Source organism: Chlorocebus sabaeus, chromosome 15 (genome assembly GCF_047675955.1).
Source record: "Chlorocebus sabaeus isolate Y175 chromosome 15, mChlSab1.0.hap1, whole genome shotgun sequence".
In the NCBI taxonomy this organism is placed as follows: Eukaryota; Metazoa; Chordata; class Mammalia; order Primates; family Cercopithecidae; genus Chlorocebus; species Chlorocebus sabaeus.
The window spans coordinates 59555714-59580304 of NC_132918.1; the positions used below are offsets into that span (position 1 = coordinate 59555714).

A 24591-nucleotide genomic window follows, 5' to 3' on the forward strand; every position below is an offset into this window, starting at 1 on the left:
GCGGTTGCTCACGCCTGTAATCCCAGCACTTTGGGAGGCCAAGGCAGGCGGATCACCTGAGGTTGGGAGTTCGAGACCAGTCAGACCTACATGGAGAAACCCTGTCTCCACTAAAAATACAAAATTAGCCAGGCATGGTGGTGCATGCCTATAATCCTAGCTACTCAGGAGGCTGAGACAGGAGAATCACTTGAACCCGGGAGGTGGAGGCTGCGGTGAGCCTAGATCATGCCATTGCACTCCAGCCTGGGCAACAAGAGTGAAACTCCATCTCAAAAAGAAAGAAAAAAAAAAAAAAAAAGAAAAGAAAAGAAACAGAAAAAAAAAGAAAAAGAATTGCATACCATATAATCTTTGAAGAGAGAGGTAAATTTGATTCTATGATTCCTAGTGGCCAAAGCAGAAAAGATGATCAGTATGCTCACCAACTCAAACCCTAGGATTAAAAACAAACTTGCTACTCAGGAGAAACAGCTTCCCAGATACTAAGACAGCAGAGAAAGATAATATTTCAATGTAGAGGAGGAAAACCTGAAAACATGGCATGATACAGAAGGTGACAATATCTCTTGTTATATCCTTAATTGAAATCAACAGCATGAAATCGGAGCACACTCAGGACAAACAACTGGGAGTGAGAGCAAGTGAGACCTCTGTCCCCTTAAATGTCATGGTCATGAAATGGGTGGATCCAGCAGTAAGATTTAGAAGATGGGGAGAAATTGGTGGTGGTCATATCTTTCCAGCTAACCTTTATGAATACGAAATTTTGCCACTAGGTTTTTTATGAATATTGGAGAGCAAAGGACTAATGATAGTTTCTATGGCAGGAACATGGAATGCATGTAAATCTGTATCATGTCCAGAGAAAGGGATACCCCTGGGATGAAGTGGAGAATATTAAGGCAAATCAAAATCTCAGCCTTCCTTACATAATGTTACTGGTATAATAGTGTTCTCCAAGGGCTGAAATGCCACGAGGAAGTACAAATCAAAATGCTCTGGAGTTAGACCAAGGTGGGCCGGCTCAGCTTGGCATCTGGAGGATTGAAGGACTTGTGGCAAGTAGGTCAAATCCACAGCCTTTCCCATGTTGACAGAGGGAGGATAACATTTCTGAGATACTCTTATGATTCAGATATCACCTGGGCCTTAAAAATCTTAGATAGAAGTAGGCTTGAAACAAAGATCTTCGGCAGGGCGTGGTGGCTTACTCCTGTAATCCCAGCACTTTGGGGCGCAGATCACCTGAGGTCAGGAGTTCGAGACCAGCCTGGCCAACATGGCGAAACCCCATCGCTATGAAAAATGTCAAAATTAACCGGGCATGGTGGTGCATGCCTATAATCCCAGCTACTCAGGAGGCTGAGGTGGGAGGATTACTTGAACTCGGGAGGCAGAGGTTTCAGTGAGCTGAGATGGCACCATTGCACCCCAGCCTGGGTGACAGAGTGAGACCTTGTCTCAAAACAAACAAACAAACATCTTTGGACCATCCTTGAAACAGATCAAGTGGCCAAATTTGGGTCCCATTCCCATGATACACCCTTACCTCTTGTTCTGGAGGCAGGGATCTCTGTGTCTGCTAAACAATCCTTGGCTGCACCAAAGAGCATGCCTGCTCCTATGAGATTACCTTTCCCTGCAGTCCAGCTTCTATGGGCACAGATGGACAGAAAAAAACTTCTATTTCATATGGAGTGGGAAATACTAGGGCTCTAATATTCTTCCAGTTTTTCTAAGGTTTCGCCCATTATTCTGCACCTGACTCTACCCAGAGTGCTTCTGGCTGCTCTGTTTGCACATTCATGTTGCACAAGGGTGACTTACCTGCATGTGCCCCTCACACCCAGAGGGGCTTAATGAAGGACAGGTGCAACTCCTTGATTCTACCCCCACCTTATCAAGAATCCAAAATAATCTCTTTGTAAATTTTTTTTGGTCAATATCTTCAAACCATACCGTCAGAGTAAACCTGCCTCCTTTCTGAGGTCCCAGGCACTGGGGGCCCAGATATGGCAGTTTATTCTGAGAATTGAAAGGTTCATGTTGCATACTTTCTTTTTCTTTCTTTCTTTTTTATTATTATACTTTAAGTTCTAAGTGCAGGTTTGTTACATATGTATACATATGCCATGTTGGTGTGCTGCACCCATTAACTCATCATTTACAATAGGTATATCTCCTAATGCTATCCCTCCCCACTACCCCCTCCCCACAATAGGACCCGGTGTGTGATGCTTCCCTTCCTGTGTTCAAGTGATCTCATTGTTCAGTTCCCACCTATGAGTGAGAACATGCGGTATTTGGTTTTCTGTTCTTGCGATAGTTTGCTGAGAATGATGGTTTCCAGCTGCATCCATGTCCCTACAAAGGACACGATCTCATCCTTTTTTATGACTGCATAGTGTTCCATGGTGTATATGTGCCACATTTTCTTAATCTAGTCTGTCACTGATGGACATTTGTGTTGACTCCAAGTCTTTGCTATTGTGAATAGTGCCGCAATAAACATACGCGTGCATGTGTCTTCATAGCAGCACAACTTATAATCATTTGGGTATATCCCCAGTAATAGGATGGCTGGGTCAAATGGTATTTCTAGTTCTAGATCCTTGAGGAATCGCCACACTGTTTTCCACAATGGTTGAACTAGTTTACAGTCCCACCAACAGTGTAAAAGTGTTCCTATTTCTCCACATCCTCTCCAGCACCTGTTGTTTTCTGATTTTTTAATGATTGCCATTCTAACTGGTGTGAGATGGTATCTCATTGTGGTTTTGATTTGCATTTCTCTGATGGCGAGTGATGATGAGCATTTTTTCATGTGTTTGTTGACTGTATGAATGTCTTCTTTTGAGACGTGTCTGTTCATATCCTTTGCCCACTTTTTGATGGAGTTGTTTTTTTCTTGTAAATTTGATTGAGTTCTCTATAGGTTCTAGATATTAGCCCTTTGTCAGATGCATAGATTGCAAAAATGTTCTCCCATTCTGTAGGTTGCCTGTTCACTCTGATGGTAGTTTCTTTTGCTGTGCAGAAGCTCTTTAATTTAATTAGATCCCATTTGTCAATTTTGGCTTTTATTGCTGTTGCTTTTGGTGTTTTAGATATGAAGCCCTTGCCCGTGCCTATGTCCTGAATGGCATTACCTAGGTTTTCCTCTAGGGTTTTTATGGTTTTAAGTCTAACATTTAAGTCTCTAATCCATCTTGAATTAATTTTCGTATAAGGAGTAAGGAAAGGATCCAGTTTCAGCTTTCTACTTATGGCGAGTCAATTTTCCCAGCACCATTTATTAAATAGGGAATTCTTTCCCCATTTCTTGTTTTTGTCAGGTTTGTCAAAGATCAGATGGCTGTAGATGTGTGGTATTACTTCCGAGGGCTCTGTTCTGTTCCGTTGGTCTATATCTCTGTTTTGGTACCAGTACCATGCTGTTTTGGTTACTGAAGCCTTATAGTATGGTTTGAAGTCAGGTAGTGTGATGCCTCTAGCTTTGTTCTTTTGGCTTAGGATTGCCTTGGCAATGCGGGGTGTTTTTTGGTTCCATATGAACTTTAAAGCAGTTTTTTTTTCCAATTTTGTGAAGAAAGTCATTGGTAGCTTAATGGGGATGGCATTGAATCTATAAATTACCTTGGGCAGTATGGCCATTTTCACAATATTCATTCTTCCTATCACACCAGTTAGAATGGCAATCATTAAAAAATCAGAAAACAACAGGTGCTGGAGAGGATGTGGAGAAATAGGAACACTTTTACACTGTTGGTGGGACTGTAAACTAGTTCAACCATTGTGGAAAACAGTGTGGCGATTCCTCAAGGATCTAGAACTAGAAATACCATTTGACCCAGCCATCCTATTACTGGGGATATACCCAAATGATTATAAGTTGTGCTGCTATAAAGACACATGCACATGTATGTTTATTTAGGCACTATTCACAATAGCAAAGACTTGGAGTCAACACAAATGTCCATCAGTGACAGACTAGATTAAGCAAATGTGGCACATATACACCATGGAACACTATGCAGTCATAAAAAAGGATGAGATCGTGTCCTTTGTAGGGACACGGATGCAGCTGGAAACCATCATTCTCAGCAAACTGTCACAAGAACAGAAAACCAAATACCGCATGTTCTCACTCATAGGTGGGAACTGAACAATGAGATCACTTGGACACAGGAAGGGGAACATCACCGGGTCCTATTGTGGGGAGGCGGGAGGGGGGAGGGATAGCATTAGGAGATATACCTAATGTAAATGATGAGTTAATGGGTGCAGCACACCAACATGGCACATGTATACATAACAAACCTGCACGTTGTGCACATGTACCCTAGAACTTGAAGTATAATAAAAAAAGAGAGGCTTCTTTAGAGTTCCTGATGAGATCTAGACTTTAGCATCACTCAGCTCCCACTGTTCCCATCTCATCTTGGCAGTACTTTCCAGTTCTAGTTTTAGAATTAACTACACTTCTATTTGAAATGTCGTCTTGCCACTTACTAGCTATACGGCAATGGGAGGGTTTCTTTACCTCTTAAAATACACACTCTTTACCTGTAAAATGGAGAGTCCTCTGCACCTCACAGGTATATGGTGAGAACTTCATGGAACAGAAGGTGTCCGGCTTAGCACACTCCCTGGCACAAACGAGGCATGCATTGAAAGCAAGTTTCCCTCCATATAAACACTGGTATGGCTTTGGTCCCGTTCAAAAACTGAGCTGGTACGAGTATAAACGTCATGTTACTACCCCATCTTGGGAACATTTTTAGCAAGTACTTAATGTTTCGCCATCAGTTTTACAAGCGATAGCTACTGTACCATGAGCTATATATCAGGTTAATAAGAAGGACGATAAAGATCATGGACTTCTCATGTTCTGTTTAGATCTTCCTGTCGAGATCTTCCTGTGATTGAAAGTGAAAGAAAAATTTCAAGAACTTGTGAACTGGCTGAGACTGAATCAGTTATGAGGTCTGACCTCACTGTTACTTATAGAAACTCCCTGCGCCTTCTGCAGCCTCTAAATAGTTGACTTCAGCCCTCATGGCAGCACGCTACCAGGGCTGTGCCCTGACCTGGGTAGGAGAATAGGCATCTATGACACAGATGCAAAAATACAGAAACCTGCTTTGAGCATCAGCAGTGGCATGCACTGTGGTAGCCATTCAAAATGCCAGGGCATGAGACAGCTCCATGAAGATCACCTTACCCCTCATCTTCCTCTATAAATACTATAGACACAATGTCCACATATAGGAGAAGCAATGCTCACTTGGGCATGATGTGCATGTCACTACACTGATCTCTATGGCATTAATAATGCCAGACTCATGTCTGATCTCTAGGCATTAATAATCTAAAACGGATGACACCAAAATCAGCAGCCCTGGAAAGGTGATTCCTCCTAGATATTAGAGATTTAGAATACCACAAACTCCCACTCCTCATTAAGATAATTTAAACAAAAATCTCTGGCTAAATAGCTAAATGAGAAAAAAAGTATCACTTTTATTAATATTTGCAGCAACACCATTTGACTCTCAGTAAGCAAAGTTTCTGGTAAGCTGTGTTGGACATCTCAGCTGAAACCTGAGGCTAAAAGCAGTTTCTTCCCTTCCACTCCAAATTTAGATTTGGGGACATTTTGTGTACTTTAATCTCAAGTGTGTTTGCTGTCAGACATGAAAATATAGCTTCCTAAATTCCAAAAAATATACCAAAAGCAAGTAAAATAGACCACACAATGAAATATTATATTTGTAAAAGACAAAAGTAGATATACAATAGATAGATGGATGGATGGATGGATGGATAGATAGAATAAACTCCAAAAGTTTGATAACGTACTTTATGGGGAAACATCATTCTCATACATTGCTGGTAGGAATACAAAGCGGCTTTGGGAAATATCTACCAAAATTATGTAGGCATTTATTCTCTAGAAATCTATCTCAAAGATAAACTGGCAATAAAACAAACAAACAACCCTGAATGTGCAAGGCTATTCATTACAGCACTATTTGAACTAGCAAAAGATTGCAAATACTCATATGTCCGTCATTAGGTTACAGATTGAATAAACAATAGTACATCTACACAGAGGAGAATTTGGAAGCTTTAAAAAGAAGTGAAGCATATTGCCATATACTACTGTGCTCCGCATATACTACTAAACAAAAGAGACAAAATGTATATAATATGTTACCAATTTCTTAAGCAGTAGGGGAGAGATTCATTTATCTGAATATATTTTTAAATGAAAGTATGAACCATGAAATTTTTAAACATGGAAGGGAGGAAATAGGGCAAGGGATCAAGGATAGAAGCTAGTCTTCATTAAATATGGCTTTTAATAGATCTGACTTTGGACCCATGAAAACATGTTACATAATTAACAAAAGTAATAAAACAAAAGCAGTTTCAAAAAATGTGAAGCAAAAGAAGTCAACAAACCTGTGAATACCCACACACAGAGTGTGATTCAGCTGAGTGTAGACCAGCACATGCATGTGGGGAGATTACTGAGCTGAGAGAGAGAAGGACACGAGTGGGTGAGATAAATTGGTACTTGGGGCTCACATTGTGCCATGAATAGTGCCTCTTCAGACCTTCATACTTGCCAGACTGGTAAACCTGGTCATTCATCAGCCATTGCATAGAGAACCCAGAAGGGTCTTGCTGCAGTAATGGGAAATAACCAGCTGTAGCCTAAATGCTGCCCTGGTCCCACATAACAAAGCTCAAAAGTAAAAACCAAAAGTATCAAACTGCTTCCAAGCAATTAAAACAAAGATCTAGGCTATTTATTGGAATACAAAATTATCCAGCACCCAAACCGGGGGAGTTTAACTTACAATGTCAAAGACATCAAAATAATTAGTATAACTCTACTTATTAAATAGAGGAAATATTGAGCATGTTTAGCAAAGACAAGGAAGATGTAACAAAAAGACTGAAACCAAACTTCTAGAGATGAAAACTTAAATATCTAAGATGAAGAATACACTGAATGTTCTAGTCAATTTTGCTAGGAATCTCAAACTGCTTATAATGTCTATTTATAAACATACACTGAATGAGATTAACAGTAGATTAGACATTGCAGAAGAAAAGATTAATAAATTTTAAGACATAGCAAAAGAAACTATCCAAAATGACACACAGAGAGGGAAAAAAGCCTTAAAAAAAAGAGCACCAGTAAGCTATGGGACAACTTAAATAGCCTACTATACGTGTAATTGCAGTTCCTAAAGTGGAGAACACGTATCCCTACAAAGATTAATTTTTTTCTTGTGCTCACTGCATGAATTGGCAATGCAAAGGCAATTCAGAGAATGTCACCAGAGAATGATGCCATCTCTGTCATTAAACTGTTTCTTAGGGTCCAGATGTTTTTCGGGTCCCTGACTTTCAACTGGAAAAGTGGACCCAGAAGCTCCCCCAGATTCTCGGGACTTTTCCATTATTAAGCTTTTTAGTGAGGTAGATCTGATCCCTAGAAATCTCACTAGAGCAAGATGAAGGAGCCTACCTCTACTCACACTGTTCCCAGGAACTAAGGCCTCCCAGCCATTGCAAAAAGCTGACAAGTCTGACAGGGAAACCAGCAGTTCAGCCTCAAAATTTTCTGGGTAGAAAGTTCCTCTAACAGCAGACTCTTACTGGGGCCAGAAACCTTCGGGATAGTTGCTAGTGAGATGCCTATGACTTTAATGCCAGACCTGAGTCTCCTGGTGACAATTCTGTGGGTAATGAAGTTATTCAAAATTACAAGGCTCTAGCATATGACTATGCATAGATCTAGATCTGTATTCATAACTACTATCCAGTTACAATGGGGGTCTATGATGCTAAGTGATGATTTCGGTAATATGACATTATAAAAAGGAAAAACTATAGGGACAGAAAGTAGACCATGGTTGTGAAGTACAGGGTATGGTGGGAGGAGCTGACTACAAAGGGGTAGCACAGGGAATTTTCGGGACAGAGAAATGTTCTATAATCTTGATTGTGCTGATAATTATATGACTATTTGCACTTGTCAACGTTGATAGAACTGTTTACTAAAAAGAGTGAATCTTATTGTATACAAATCAAAACTTACAGAACTATATAAAAAGAGGTGAGTTTTGCTGCAGGTAAATTATATACTCCTTACTAAAATAAATGGAAAATAAGAGAATTTATTTTATTTTATTTTTAGAGATGGAGTTTCACTCTTATTGCCCAGTCTGGAGTGCGATGGTGTGATCTCAGCTCACTGCAACCTCTGTCTCCTGGATTCAAGCGACTCTCCTGTCTCAGCCTCCCTAGTAGCTGGGATTACAGGCGTGTGCCACCACGCCTGGCTAATTTTTGTATTTTTAGTAAAGAAAGGTTTCACCATGTTGGTCAGGCTGATCTCGAACTCCTGACCTCAGGTGATCCACCTGCCTCATTCTCTCAAAATGCTGGGATTACAGGTATGAGCCTCCACTCCCAGCATAAGTAAATTTTTAAAAGTCAAAAATATTAGGGCCTTAAAACATAAATATATTAATACATTTTATATAATATTTGATTTTTATTAAGACTGATTCCAACTCACATTCTGGTAACAAATGTCTCAAACTTTAATGCGTATATGAATTTCCAAATAGTTTAAAATGCAGATTCTGATTCAGGAGGGATGAGGCCAGAGAGTTTGTATTTCTCACGGGTTTCCAGATGATGTCCCTGGTGCTGGTCAGGGACCACACTCTAAGTAGTAAGGCACAGGACACCAGTGGTCTCACTTGATGTATAAAGCTGAGGCCAAGAGGATAATTCATTTGGACAGAGCAGGCCCTTCATGTACATTGCCTTGGCCTCTGTGAGTTAAAGGACCAGTCTTAGTCACAGAGTGCCCCCTTGCCCTCCTCAGAGCTGAAAGCTGTCCAGCTGTCATTCCATAGGGTCTCCTTTTTGGCCTCTAGTGGGAACATGGAGTCAGGCCTGGAATTTAATCTGGCTTGAGGCAGTTAAAATAAATAAATAAATAAAAATTTAAAAATTTTTAAAAAAAGCTTTTTTGAACAGAAACCCTTCCCTGAGAGCAGAAGTTTCAGGAGGACCACGGAGCCACAAAGGCCCACTTATCCACCCATTCACCCATCCGTCCACCTACCTGTCCATCAATTCATCTATCCATTCATCATTTATTTATCCATATTATGAATAGCAACTTCTCTTCACATGTACATGGAAATTCCTCAGTCAGAAAAGAAGTCAACACTGACTTCTTGTCATTCTGCCAACACTCCAATGACTGAGCAGTACCACCTAATAACTTCTGAGAGCTGGTGTTGTCTGTGCACCAGCAGGGGAGTTTCATTTATGGAGTAGTCTCCCTGCAAGAGTGAGAAGTGGCTGTGGCCAGAAGTCCAAGTTGGAGAATTGCAAATGGTTGGAATTTGTATTAAACAACTTCATGGCATTTTCTCAGAGAACTGGCACTAGCACTTTTTGCATGCTAAAAAGATACCACATGAATGTTTTAACAAACAGCTGCTTCACTTACCAATGCCCTCAGGTATAAAACATCACTAATACACGTCAACACCTTCAGATACTTGGCTTGGGGATTTTCAAAGTGAAGCAACCACACACATATTGAGAGTCTAAGTTGTTAACATTTATTGAGCACTTACTATGTGCCATAAGCTATTCTTAGTGCATTTCACACATTATCTCAACTCATCCTAACAACAACTCTACGAGGCAAAAATCATTATTAGTCCCACTTCACAGATGAGAAATCTGAGGCCCAAAGAGTTTGGTTAACTTGTCCAAGGATACATGTTAGTCGGTGGCAAAGAGGGATATAAATCCCAGCAGCCTGCCCCTTGCATCTTCCCTCCTGACCAGTGACCCACCATAGGGTCTACTCTATGTCTGACATTGTATATATTAATACTTACAAAGCCCCAGGGCCCCAGTTTAGAGAACTTGGAGAAGGATGTCAGTATGATCACCAGGTGTTTTGCCACCCAACTTCTTCATAGAGGAGATGACAAAGTCATTTGCCTGATATCCTTAAACTGCCACACACTAAGTAAGCCTTCAGGCATTACTTACTGAGCTGGAAGGTTCCTTCTCACCTAGATCTCGCCTTTGTTTATGTAACAATGGGGAAGGCTGAGGAGGGGGCAGGTGTGGTAGGGAAATTTAGGAATTCAGTTTTGGAAATCCTGAGCTTGAAATGCCTAATGGACATCCAAGGGAAAATGTCAAAGAGCAGATTAAAATTCACATATTCACTGAAATATTTATAGATATAATATATGATGAATAGGACTTCCTTAAAAGTAACATGTGAGAACAGGTAGAAGTATAGAAAAACAAGACTGGTCATGGGTGATAACTATTGAACTGGTTGGGTTGATTAGTCTGTAGAAAAATTATACTACTCTGACTACTTTTATATGTGGCTGAAACTTCCTATAAATGTTTAAAAGTTCAGGACACACAATATTTCTTATGTAGGCTACCACCAAAAGTGTATAACCTGAAGCTCATGATGAGGAAACAACAGACAAACCCACAGTAAGAGATATCTTACAAAACAACTGGCCTGAACTCTTCAAAAATGTCAGTGTCATGAAAGACGAAGAATGACTGAGGAACCATTCTAGAGTAAATACACCAAAGAGACATAGCAACTGAGTGTAATGTGTGATCCTGGCTTGTATCCCGAATCAGAAAAACAATTGCTATAATGGGTACTATTGGGATAATCAGTGAAATCTGAATATGGATTTGTATGTTAAATAATAGTATGTACTGATATGAAATTTCCTAAATTCAATCATCAGACTGTGGTTATATAAGAAAATGTTCTTGTTTTTAGAAGCTACATATTTAAATATTTAGGGATGAAGAATTATGATGCATGGAATCTATTCTCAAATGGATCAGAAATAATAATAATTTATAAGTGTATATGTGTATATACTATATAGATAGATATAAAGAAAAATTACAAAAATGTGGCAAAATGTTAACAACTGGTAAATCTAGATGAAGTCTATACTGGTAAATACAGAAGTCAACATCTTGCTCAGTCACGGCCCCTTCCCAGAGTGGCCCACATGCCATGTCTGATTGATGGGGTTCCAAAGGCCCTCTTGTCCCAACTCAGGACAGTCCTGCAGGGCCATCTAGCCCCAGAATTCCCTGTGGGGTAGGCAGAGGACTCTAATGACCTATGTCACAGCTTGACTTCTCCCTAACTAGTCTGCTTCCTTCCTCCTCCCTTCTACAGGTGTTGGTCTCCAGAAGATTCCCTCATAAACCTCCTCCTACACATTAATTTCCATCTCTGAGTATGCTTCCTGGGTATCCAGCTGTGGCAATTAACATGACCATTTTACAGATGAAGAAACTGAATCTTAGAAAATCACTTGTGAAAGGTTAGACAGCCATTTATTAGTGAAGCCAAGACTCAGACACCAAATCTGCTGACCTCCAGTTTCTCCTCCTTTTTCTTTACCTCTCCAAATTATATCACTCTGTGAAGGCTAAGTCCCTGCTTCTCCCAGAGGCCTTCCAACTTCCCCTTTCTGACCTTAGAGCTCTCATCATCTATTTGGCTCATGGCCACGCTCCCATTTGGGGACTGTTATTAACTCTCCCTTCATATTACATAACCATTATGTTGTCACTTAACGTTCTGCATTTTAAGTTTTGTGTTGTCTCTACATTATAATCTCTATGGAGACAAATGTCATTAACTGTTCTTCTTGGCATCCCAATAGTTGAGATCCATATGCTAAGCATGTAGTATATCACTGTGCAGAGAAAATCACTGTGCAGAGAAAGAACAGCAAGATTTCCTCTCTCTGGCTGGCTTCTAAGTCTTTGAAACTGAGAAAACACAACATGCTCAAAAGATACACAGCTTTGCAGCTTTGATTTCCTTTTTCTCTTTTCTGGAATGGCATAAGGAGTCACAATATAAAATATAAAAGGATGGCAGGTTATTGCACTAAAGGAGCAATACCATCCACGGGGGAATAACTCAGACTGCATTAGCCCACATTAAAAAGGTGAGCCAGAAAGTACTTGGTCAATTACAGTCAAGCAATAAGGAGAAAAACAACACACTAGGAATAAAATCATTAGAATGCATCTTGGCCAATTAACTTGGCAAAATATTTTCATTTTAATTATTTAAAACATTTCATAATATGCTCGGAAATGGGGTATAGTGTACTTTGCAAAAGTAATGAAGTCTTAGATCAAAAATCTGACACAACATTGTTAACTTTTATGGGTAAAATAAGCAAACCACTTTTCTTTTCTTTAAAGACTATCAACTGGGAAATTAGCAACACCTTCTGTATTATCTCCTCCAAGCAAGGAGAGGTGGAGGTAGCTTCCCTCTACAGAGGGAAAAATTAATCCAAACTCCTTCACTTCCAGTTTCTGGGAATCACTTCTTGCCATGGTAATTATGTTATTATATGACCACTCTGGTACAGGTAGGGTTGGAAAACAGTAAGTATATAAACATATTAACAGCTTTAGGCTTGGAAATAATTTTCAGCATTTTTTTTCCTTTGCTTGCAAACATTAGTATGGATGAGAATGTGCTGTGCTGCAAGAATACTATAAGTGCAAATCAACTGAAAAATAATTCTTGCCAAACTTCCCTAATTATTCAACCAGCACCAATACAGAAAGTGAATTTTAGAGAGAAGTTTCTAAGTTGGAGCATCTTAGTCCCAGGTATTTTGTTACAGCAGCACAAATGGACTAAGACAGTATCACATGACTGGGTCACACACTTGGTCAATATGCTTTAACACTGCACCTTCCTAGGGGGCAGGCAACACGCTACTTACTCCCTCATGCGTTTCATCTTGGTCCTGGCCATCGCACTGTTGAAAACTGTTGGTCCTGGGGACATGTCTGCAGCCATGCTGGGGATGGTCTTTGTGTCTGAAAATCAATGCACAGCCCTTATTGACTTCATCAGCAATCCTGCAACTTCGAGGCAGTGTTCAAGGGCAATCAGAAAACAGAAGCTAATCCACCTTTGCCACATAGTAATGCTACATTAATTAGAGATGAATTCAATTATAAAATGCACATTAAGAAGATTTATTCCAAATGACAAGATTATTTACAGTTTTAATATGCACAAAGCATTCCAGGACAAAGCCTCTCTCACAAAGGATTGTTTAAACAAAATGCCATTATTTCAAAGATGAGCTTTTTATCCTAGAAAACTCAGGGGGAAATGTATCTATACAAAAGCAACTGTTCTCGAGGACCCTTTGGCCATTCTCTTTCAGCAGGTGTGGATGTTTGACTAAATGACTAGGAATTTTTCTAATAAGCTTAGTTTTCCTTTCATCTTAATCTTATACCTGAGCATTAGCTTTTTTGCAGTGGAAAGCAAAATGCTTAACAGAGGTCATATCTGCAGCTTTAAACTACAGCAGAATGGAGTAGAAGGCCAAACTTGTGTTCAGAAGGTAGAGTTGGTAATGAAAGTTGAGGTGTAATGAAATCTGCTGAGAGAGCTACAGTTTTTAATGAAACATCCTGAAGGCTCTTATAAAACAAGTTGAAACTGAGGGAAAGAAACATTCCATCATCTGAAACAACACTACTTTCCATTAAAAAGCTAAAACTGGGCTGGGCGCAGTGGCTCACAACTGTAATTCTGGCACTTTGGGAGGCCGAGGTGGGCGGATCACCTGAGGTCAGGAATTTGGGATCAGCTTGGCCAACATGGTGAAACCTCGTCTCTACTAAAAATATAAAAATTAGCTGGGTGTGATGGCACGTACCTGTAATCCCAGCTACTCTGGAGGCTGAGACGGGAGAATCACTTCAACCTGGGAGGCGGAGGTTTCCGTGAGCCACTGTACTCCAGCCTAGGTGAAAGAGCTTCGTCTCAAAAAAAAAAAAAAAAAAAAAAAAAAAAACACGGCTGCTAAAACTGGCCCATTAGCAAGAGCTCAGGGCAATCCATAGAGCTGAATTTACAATTTGGCCTTGTGCTGCTCTTTCCTCCCCGAAACTGGGGGCAGAGTCCTCCCTGTGTACTTCCTTAGATCTCTTATAAGGTACTTTGCACCCCATCAGTAAAAAACTGTCCACTCTAATGATCATTTATAAATTATATCCATGCAGTTGCGATGTCAGAGAGAAGAGATTCATGTTATGAAATTCCTGTTCTTTTCTCAACATATCTCATATAATATGTGCCTGCCTGACTTAGGGACCAAGTAAAGAAGCAAGGTGGAGTCTCCATCTTACATATTAGTAAAGCTTTTTCTTCTTTCTTTTTTTTTTTGAGACGGAGTTTCGCTCTTGTTGCCCAGGCTGGAGTGCAATGGCGTGATCTCGGCTCACCGCAACCTCCACCTCCCGGGTTCAAGCGATTCTCCTGCCTCAGCCTCCTAAGTAGCTGGTCTTACAGGCATGTGCCACCATGCCTGGTTAATTTTGTACTTTTAGTAGAGACAGGGTTTCTCCTGTTGGTCTCCTGCTGATCAGGCTGGTCTTGAACTCCCGACCTCAGGTGATCAGCCCATCTCGGCCTCCCAAACTGCTGGAATTACAGGTGTGAGCCACCACATTTGACCTTTTTTATTTTTTTTGAGATGGAGTTTCACTCTTGTTGCCCATGCTGGAGTGCAATAGTGAGATCTCGGCTCACTGCAACCTCTGCCTCCCAGGTTCCAGTGATTCTCCTGCCTCAGCCTCCCAAGTAGCTGGGATTACAGGCTCCCGCCACCATGCCTGGCTAATTTTTTTATTTTTAGTAGAAATGGGGTTTCGCCATGTTGGTCAGGCTGGTCTCGAACTCCTGACCTGAGGTGACCTGCCTGCCTCGGCCTCCCAAAGTGCTGGGATTACAGGCATGAGCCACCGCCCTATTTTTTAAATGTTAAAAGTTAAATGCAAATTCTAATATGTCTCACATACACCCTCTTTTTGCACTACCTGCTGGGGCATGCATCCCACTTTGAACTTCTTGCTCCTATAGGTATAATTGAGATGAATATTCTCCAGCTTAATTATGTGCCAATCTCTGATCTTTCCTTAGACTAGATCCCTAGTTAAGGAAATACTGAATTGACAGCAACAAATCTTATAAAGGGCATAATACAAATTAACAATGTGTTGCTCATAGTACATTCACCAATTAGGACTTCATGATAAAGACACAAGTGCCAGAGACTGACTGCTCCTATTTCTCTCACTCCTGGAGATTGCCCCTTCCACACCTGGAGAAGAAATTTGCCTCAGCCCTCATTGCAACTCGACAGCAGCTTTCTGTCAGCTCCAACCTTCCCACTAGCTCTGGCCAGGACAGACACTTTTCCCCAGGGAAGCCTGGGGAGTGGGCAAGAGGAAGGCATAGGGGTTTATTTCATATTCCTCTTGGTTGCTTTTTAAAACAATTTTTTCTAGAACCTAAATAGTTACTAAAACAAAACCAACCATACCATGCCAAGTAACTCACAAACAGGCTCAAAAATCAGTTCTGCCAATAATAAAAATAAGGCGCTCCTTTCCCGTCTTTTCCAGAGCTAGCAAGGTTTGAAGACTTATGCAAATAAAGGTCAAAGCAATTTCCAGGAGAGCTGCAATTTATTTTAAGCTGGCTACAGTTCCCCTCAATAAGGCACTCAGTGCTGCTAGGAAAGATGCTAAGCCTGAAGCCCAAGGTAGAAAACAGGGCAAGTGTCATTTCAAGCAACAGGGTTGGCAAAGCTTGGTGCTCAGAGCAATTCCTTTTTCAGTGTTTCTTACCGGCCAACTTTCTTTCCCACTGCATCCCATCTTCCAACATGAATAGCAGTTGCTTTATGTCAAAGAAAGGGACAATTCATTTAACAATCATAATAAAAATAATTGGGGCTAGAATTATAGATGTCATCCAATAGGTCACTGAATCCCAGAGTGTGTTCTAGACCACTGCTTCTCAAACTTTAACATCATACAAATCATCCAGGGATCTTGTTAAAATGCAGATTCTTCTTTAGTAGGTTTGGGTAGGACTTGGGATTCTGCATTTCCATAAGTTCCCCGGTGATACCAATGCTGCTGGTCCTGCAACCACACTTTGAGTAGTAAGGCTCTAGACAGGCCAGCTACATAATTTGTGGGGCCCAGTGCTAAATGACAATGCAGAAATCCTTGTTCAAGAAACAAGAGAAAAGCTGCTTTTGGGGGGGATCTGTATTTGTCTGTGGACCTGTCATTGTGCTTTTTGTTGGGTATTTAATGTCATTCTCCCTCGGGAACTAGGATAGATACTCTGCAGAGGAGTATAGACACTTATAGGGACCTGGCAGTCTTACCTCACCCCAAGTCTTCCTCAGTATTACCTAGGACCACACTGGGAATGGAAGGTTGCAGTAGTTATGGGGTGGGGATTAGGAGTGGGTGGCAGAGGAACCTTCCCAGGTAGATGTCTTAAAGGCAAGACAGCATATGAGCAAGGCTTTAAGCCCTGAGCCTGTGTCCACTGTCTAACCAGCTTTCACTCATAAAATACAAATTCAAATATACAATTTTATGAAACCCCTTATGAGGGCTCCTTCCTGAACCTGGGGTCCTGTGTAACCACTGGTCTCACATCCATGAAGCCCTGGTTCTAGAGCACTGCTTTCTTAAAGCTCTGCTTTCTGAAAAAATAGCTGAATCCTTAATCCCCATGTTAATTTTTAAAAACTAATTTTGGGCAGAACGGGCAAGACAGCCGAATAGGAAGAACTCCAGTCAGCAGCTGCCAGTGAGATCAACCCAGAAGGTGTGTGATTTCTCCATTTCCAACTGAGGTACCCGGCTCATCTCACTGGGACTGGTTAGAGAGTGGGTGCAGCCCACAGAGGGTGAGCCAAAGCAGGGTGGGGCATCATCTCATAGGGGAGGCGCAAGGGGTCGAGGAACTCCCTCCCCTAGCCAAGGGAAGCCATGAGGGACTGTGCTATGATGAACGGTGCACTCTGGCCCAGATACTATGGTTTTCCCACGTTCTTCACAACCTACAGACCAGGAGATTCCCTCGGGTGCCTATGCCACCAGGGCCCTGGGTTTCAAGCACAAAACTGGGTGGCCATTTGAGCAGACACTGAGCTAGCTATAGGAATTTTTTGCATACTCCACTGGCACCTGGAAGGCCAGCGACACAAAACCATTCACTCCCCTCGAAAGGGGGCTGAAGCCAGGGAGCCAAGTGGTCTAGCTCAGTGGATCCCACTCCTGCAGAGCCCAGCAAGCTAAGATCCACTGGCTTGAAATGTGTGCTGCCAGCACAGCAGTCTGAAGTCAACCTGGGATGCTCGAGCTTGGTGGGAGGAGGGGCATCTGCCATTACTGAGGTTTGAGTAGGTGGTTTTCCCCTCACAGTGTAAACAAAGCCGCTGGGAAGTTTGAACTGGGCAGAGCCCACTGCAGCTTGGTAAAGCCTCTGTAGCCAGACTGTCTCTCTAGATTCCTCCTCTCTGGGCAGGACATCACTGAAAAAAAGGCAACAGTCAGGGGCTTAAAGATAAAACCCCCATCTCCCTGGGACAGAGCACCTTGGGGAAGGGGAGGCTGTGGGCACAGCTTCAGCAGACTTAAATGTCCCTGCCTGCTGGCTCTGAAGAGAGCAGCGGATCTCCCAGCACAGTGTTCAAGCTCTGCTAAGGGACAGACTGCCTCCTTAAATGGGTCCCTGAACCCCATGCCTCCTGACTGGGAGACACCTCCAAGCAGGGGTCCACAGACAAATACAGGAGAGTTCAGGCTGGCATCTGGTGGGTGCCCTTCTGGGATGAAGCTTCCAGAGGAAGGAACAGGCAGCAATCGTTGCTGTTCTGCAGCCTCCACTGGTGGTACCCAGGCAAAAAGGATCTGGAGTGGACCTCCAGCAAACTCCAGCAGACCTGCAGCAGAGGGGCCTGACTGTTAGAAGGAAAACTAACAAACAGAAAGGAATAGCATCAACATCAACAAAAAGGACGTCCACTCAGAAACTCCATTTGAAGGTCACCATCAAAGACCAAAGGTAGATAAATCCATGATGATGAGGAAAAACCAGCACAAAAAGGCTGAAACTTCCCAAAAATCAGAACACCTCTTCTCCTCCAAAGGATCACAACTCCTTACCAGCAAGGGAACAAAACTGGTGGGAGAATAAGTTTGACAAACTGACAGAAGTAGACTTCAGAAGTGGGTAATAACAAACTCCTCTGAGCTAAAAAAGCATGTTCTAACCCAATGCAAGGAAGCTAAGAATGTTGATAAAAGGTTAGAAGAATTGCCAACTAGAATAACCAGTTTAGAGCAGAACATAAATGACCTGATGGAGTTGAAAAACACAGCATGAGAACTTCGTGAAGCATACACAAGTATCAATAGCTGAATTGATCAAGTGGAAGAAAGGATATCAGAGATTGAAGACCAACTTAATGAAATAAAGCATGAAGACAAGATTAGAGAAAAAAGAATGAAAAGGAATGAACAAAGCCTCCAAGAAATAGGAGACTATGTGAAAAGACCAAACCTATGTCTGATTGGTGTACCTGAAAGTGACGGGGAGAATGAAACCAAGTTGGAAAACAATCTTCAGGATAGTATCCAGGAGAACTTCCCCAACCTAGCAAGGCAGGCCAACATTGAAATTCAGGAAACACAGAGAATGCCACAAAGATACTCCTTGAGAAGAGCAACTCCAAGACACGTAATTGTCAGATTCACAAAAGTTGCAATGCAGGAAAAAATGTTACAGGCAGCAAGAGAGAAAGGTCGGGTTACCCATAAAGGGAAGCCCATCAGACTAACAGCGGATCTCTCGGCAGAATCTCTACAAGCCAGAAGAGACTGGGGGCCAATATTCAACAATCTTACAGAAAAGAATTTTCAACCCAGAATTTCGTATCCAGCCAAACTAAGCTTCATAAGTGAAGGAGAAATAAAATCATTTACAGACAAGCAAATGCTGAGAGATTTTGTCACCACCAGGCCTGCCTTACAAGAGCTCCTGAAGCACTAAACATGGGAAGGAATAACCAGTACCAACCACTGCAAAAATATGCTAAATTGTAAAGACCATCGATGCTAGGAAGAAAATGCATCAACTAATGAGCAAAATAACCACCTGTCATCATAATGACAGGATCAAATTCACACATAACAATATTAACCTTAAACGTAAATGGGCTGAATGCTCCAATTAAAAGACACAGACTGGCAAATTGGATAAAGAGTCAAGACCCATCAGTGTGCTGTATTCAGGAGACCCATCTTGTGTGCGAGACACACACAGGTTCAACATAAAGGGATGTACGAAGATCTACCAAGCAAATGGAAAACAAAAAAAGCAGGGGTTGCAGTCCTAGTTTCTGATAAAACAGACTTTAAACCAACAAAGATCAAAAGAGACAAAGAAGACTGTTACATAATGGTAAAGGGATCAATTCAACAAGAAGAGCTAACTATCCTAAATATATATGCACCCAATACAGGAGCCACCAGATTCATAAAGAAAGTCCTTAGCAACCTACAAAGAGACTTAGACTCCCACACAATAATAATGGGAGAATTTAACACCCCACTGTCAACATTAGATAGAACAATGAGACAGAAAGTTAACAAGGATATCCAGGACTTGAACCCAGCTCTGCAGCAAGCAGACCTAATAGACATCTACAGAACTCTCCACCCCAAATCAACAGAATATACATTCTTCTCATCACCATACTTATTCCAAAATTGACCACATAGTTGGAAGTAAAGCACTCCTCAGCAAATGTAAAAGAACAGAAATCATAACAAACTGTCTCTCAGACCACAGTGCAATCAAATGAGAACTCAGGATTAAGAAACTCACTCAATACTGCTCAGCTACATGGAAACAGAACAACCTGCTCCTGAATGACTACTGGGTACATAACGAAGTCAAGGCAGAAATAAAGATGTTCTTTGAAATCAATGAGAACAAAGACAAAACATACCAGAATCTCTGGGACACAGTAAAAGCAGTGTGTAGAGGGACATTTGTAGCACTAAATGCCCACAATAGAAAGCAGGAAAGATCTAAAATTGACACCCTAACATCACAATTAAAAGAACTAGAGAAGCAAGAGCAAACACATTCACAAGCTAGCAGAAGGCAAGAAATAACTAAGATCAGAGCAGAACTGAAGGAGATAGAGACACAAAAAACCCTTCAAAAAATCAATGAATCCAGGAGCTGATGTTTTGAAAAGATCAACAAAATTGATAGACTGCTACCAAGATTAACAAAGAAGAGAGAAGAATCAAATAGACAATAAAAAACGATAAAAGGTGTATCACCACCGATCCCACAGAAATACTACCATCAGAGAATACTATAAACACGTCTGTGAAAATAAACTAGAAAATCTAGAAGAAATGGATACATTCCTGGACACACACACCCTCCCAAAACTAAACCAGGAAGAAGTTGAATCCCTGAATAGACCAATAGCAGGCTCTGAAATTGAGGCAATAATTAATAGCCTCCCAACCAAAAAAAGTCCAGGACCAGATGAATTCATACCCAAATTCTACCAGAGGTATAAATAGGAGCTGGTACCCTTCCTTCTGAAACTATTCCAATCAATAGAAAAAGAGGGAATCCTCCCTAACTCATTTTATGAGGCCAGCATCATTCTGATACCAAAGCCTGGCAGAGACACAACAAAAAAGAGAATTTTAGACCAAATTCCTGATGAACATTGATGCAAAAATCCTCAATAAAATACTGGCAAACCAAATCCAGCAGCACATCAAAAAGTTTATCCACCACGATCAAGTTGGCTTCATCCCTGGGAGGCAAGGCTGGTTCCGTTTATATGATGGATTGTTTTATCCATCATATAAACAGAACCAAAGACAAAAACCACATGATTATCTCAATAGATGCAGAAAAGGTCTTCGACAAAATTCAACAGTGCTTCATGCTAAAAACTCTCTAAACTAGGTATTGATGGGATGTATCTCAAAATAATAAAAGTTATTTATGACAAATCCACAGCCAATATCATACTGAATGGGCAAAAACTGGAAGCACTCCCTTTGAAAACTGCCACAAGACAGGGATGCTCTCTCTCACCACTCCTATTCAACATAGTGCTGGAAGTTCTGGCCAGGGCAATCAGGCAGGAGAAAGAAATAAAGGGTATTCAATTAGGAAAAGAGGAAGTCAAACTGTCCCTGTTTGCAGATGACATGATTGTATATTTAGAAAATCCCATTGTCTCAGCTCAAAATCTCCTTAAGCTGATAAGCAACTTCAGCAAAGTCTCAGGATACAAAATCAATGTCTGAAAATCACAAGCATTCCTATACACCAATAACGGACAAACAGAGAGCCAAATCATGAGTGAACTCCCATTAACAATTTCTTCAAAGAGAATAAAATACCTAGCAATTCAACTTATAAGGGATATGAAGGACCTCTTCAAAGAGAACTACAAAGCACTGTTCAACAAAATAAAAGAGGACACAAACAAATGGAAAAACATTCCATGCTCATGGATAGGAAGAATCAATATCGTGAAAATGGCCATACTGCCCAAGGTAATTTATAGATTCAATGCTATCCCCATCAAGCTACCAATGACTTTCTTCACAGAATTGGAAAAATCTACTTTGAAGTTCATATGGAACCAAAAAAGAGCCTGCATTGCCAAGACAATCTTAAGCCAAAAGAACAAAGCTAGAGGCATCATGCTACCTGACTTCAAACCATACTACAAGGATACAGTAACCAAAACAGCATGGTACTGGTACCAAAGCAGAGATATAGATCAATGGAACAGAACAGAGCCCTCAGAAATAATACCACACATCTACAACCATCTGATCTTTGGCAAATCTGACAAAAACAGGAAATGGGGAAAGGATTCCCTATTTAACAAATGGTGCTGAGAAAACTGGCTAGCCATATGTAGAAAGCTGAAACTAGATCTCTTCCTTACACCTTATACAAAAATTAATTCAAGATGGATTAAAGACAAATTTTAGACCTAAAACCATAAAAACCCTAGAAGAAAACCTAGGAAGTACCATTCAGGACATAGGCATGGGCAAGGACTTCATGACTAAAACACCAAAAGCATTGGCAACAAAAGCCAAAATTGACAAATGGATCTAATTAAACTAAAGAGTTTCTGCACAGCAAAAGAAACTGCCATCAGAGTGAACAGGCAACCTACAGAATGGGAGAAAATTTTTACAATCTACCCATCTGACAAAGGGCTAATATCCAGAATCTACAAAGAACTTAAACAAATTTACAAGAAAAAAATCAAACAACCCCATCAAAAAGTGGGCAAAGGATATGAACAGACACTTCTCAAAAGAAGACATTTATGCAGCCAACAGACATGTGGAAAAATGCTTATCATCACTGGCCATCAGAGAAATGTAAATCAAAACCACAATGAGACACCATCTCACACCAGTTAGAATGGTGATCATTAAAAAGTCAGGAAACAACAGGTGCTGGAGAGGATGTGGAGAAACAGGAACACTTTCACACTGTTGGTGGAACTGTAAACTAGTTCATCCATTGTGGAAGACAGTGTGGCGATTCCTCAAGGATCTAGAACTAGAAATACCATTTGGCCCAGCAATCCCATTACTGGGTATATACCCAAAGGATTATAAATCATGCTGCTATGAAGATACATGCACATGTATGTTTATTGTGGCATTATTCACAATAGCAAAGACTTGGAATCAACCCAAATGTCCATCAATGATAGGCTGGATTAAGAAAATGTGGCACATATTCACCATGGAATACTACGCAGACATAAAAAAGGATGAGTTCATGTCCTTTGTAGGAACATGGGTGAAGGTGGAAACCATCATTCTCAGCAAACTATCACAAGGACCGAAAACCAAACACCACATGTTCTCACTCATAGGTGGGAATTGAACAATGAGAACACTTGGATACAGGGTAGGGAACATCACACACCAGGGCCTGTCGTGGGGTGGGGGGAGGAGGGAGGGATAGCATTAGGAGATATACGTAATGTAAATGACGAGTTAATGGGTGCAGCACACCAACATGGCACATGTATACATATGTAACAAACCTGCACGTTGTGTACATGTACCCTAGAACTTAAAGTATAATTTTAAAAAGATGGGCACATATACATGGAATACTATGCAGCCATAAAAAAGAATGAGTTCATGTCCTTTTCTGGGAAATGGATGAAACTAGAAACCCTCATTCCCAGCAAGCTAACACAAGAACAGAAAACCAAACACGGCATGTTCTTACTCATAAGTGAGAGTTGAACAATGAGAACACATGGACTCAGGGAGGAGGACATCACACACCAAGGCCTGTTGCAGGTTGGGGGACAAGGAGAGTGATAGCATTAGGAGAAATACCTAATGTAGATGACGGGCTGATGGGTGCAGCAAACCACCATGGCATGTGTATACCAAAGCTGCAGCTTCTGCACATGTATCGTACCAAAGCTGCAGCTTCTGCACATGTATCGCAGAACTTAAAGCATAATACAAAAACCTTAATTTTGCCTTTATTAAAATACTAGTAAGTCAAATCCAGTAACATGAAAAAAGAATAGTATACCTTTTCTCCTAAGCTCAGGAATGAGACAAGAATGTCTCTCTTGCCATTTTTATATAACATTGTATTACAGCTTATAGCCAGGGAAATTGGGCAAGAAAAAGAAATCAAAGGAATCTGAATTGGAAAGGAAAAAGTAAAATTATCTCTATTTGCAGATAACATGATTTTGTATATAGAAAATCTATGTCCTAGAGAATATGATAGGCATATTCAGGTTTTCTATTTCTTTTTGCTAAAAAATTATTTGTGTATTTATGTTTAGAGACAGACTCTCACTATGTTGCCCAGGCTGACTTTGAATTCCTGGGTTCAAGTGATTCTCCTACCTCAGTCTCCCAAGTAGCTGGGAGTACAGGTGCACATCCCTGCATTCAGCTTTCTATTGCTTCTGAGTCAGTTTCAGTAATTTGTGTCTTTCTAGAAATTTGTCCATTTCATTTAATTTATCTGATTTGTTGGTATACTGTTGTTTGTAGTATATGCTTATAATCCTTTTTATTTCTTTAAGGTTAGTAGTAATGTCCCCTCTTTCATTCCTGATGTATTAATTTGAATCTTCTCTTATTTTGTTGGTCAGTATTTGTTGATCTTTACAAAGAACCTATTTTTTTTGTTTCACTGACTTCCTTTATTGTTTCTCCATTCTTTATTTTGCTTATTTCCACTCTGGTTTTTATAGTTTTCTCCCTTCAATTTGCTTTGACTTTAATTTGCTTGTCTTTTTCTAGTTTTTTAAGCCATATATTTCATATGTTCAATAGGTGGGAGTTAAAATCAAAAGCAATATAAATAGTAGCTGTGATTCTTATAAAAATCTTGCAGTCAATTAAGAAGATGGGCTATGTATACAGATGATCCCTAGCAGTACTATGGAGTACCTATACATAAGACACTATACTACGTATGGGGCATGCAAAGAAGTATAATGAGGTCTGTGGAAAAAGTAATAGCCTTCAAGT

At 40.7% G+C, this 24591-nt stretch overlaps 1 protein-coding gene across 5 annotated transcripts in view; it reads right to left on the bottom strand.

Moving 5' to 3' along the window:
* The window catches only part of NEK11 (NIMA related kinase 11), a 302909-nt gene that overhangs the window by 55993 nt on the left and 222325 nt on the right, over positions 1 to 24591 (bottom strand). For 3 of the 5 annotated variants that reach the window (XM_038002888.2, XM_038002887.2, XM_073023611.1), the window contains one exon: positions 12882 to 12978. The exons of 1 other annotated variant lie outside the window; for it this stretch is intronic. In XM_038002888.2, the coding sequence (XP_037858816.2) occupies positions 12882 to 12978 (97 nt within the window). Of the gene's footprint in view, positions 1 to 12881; positions 12979 to 24591 lie in introns of those variants that run through there. One more of the 5 variants, XM_073023610.1, reaches the window with a different exon arrangement.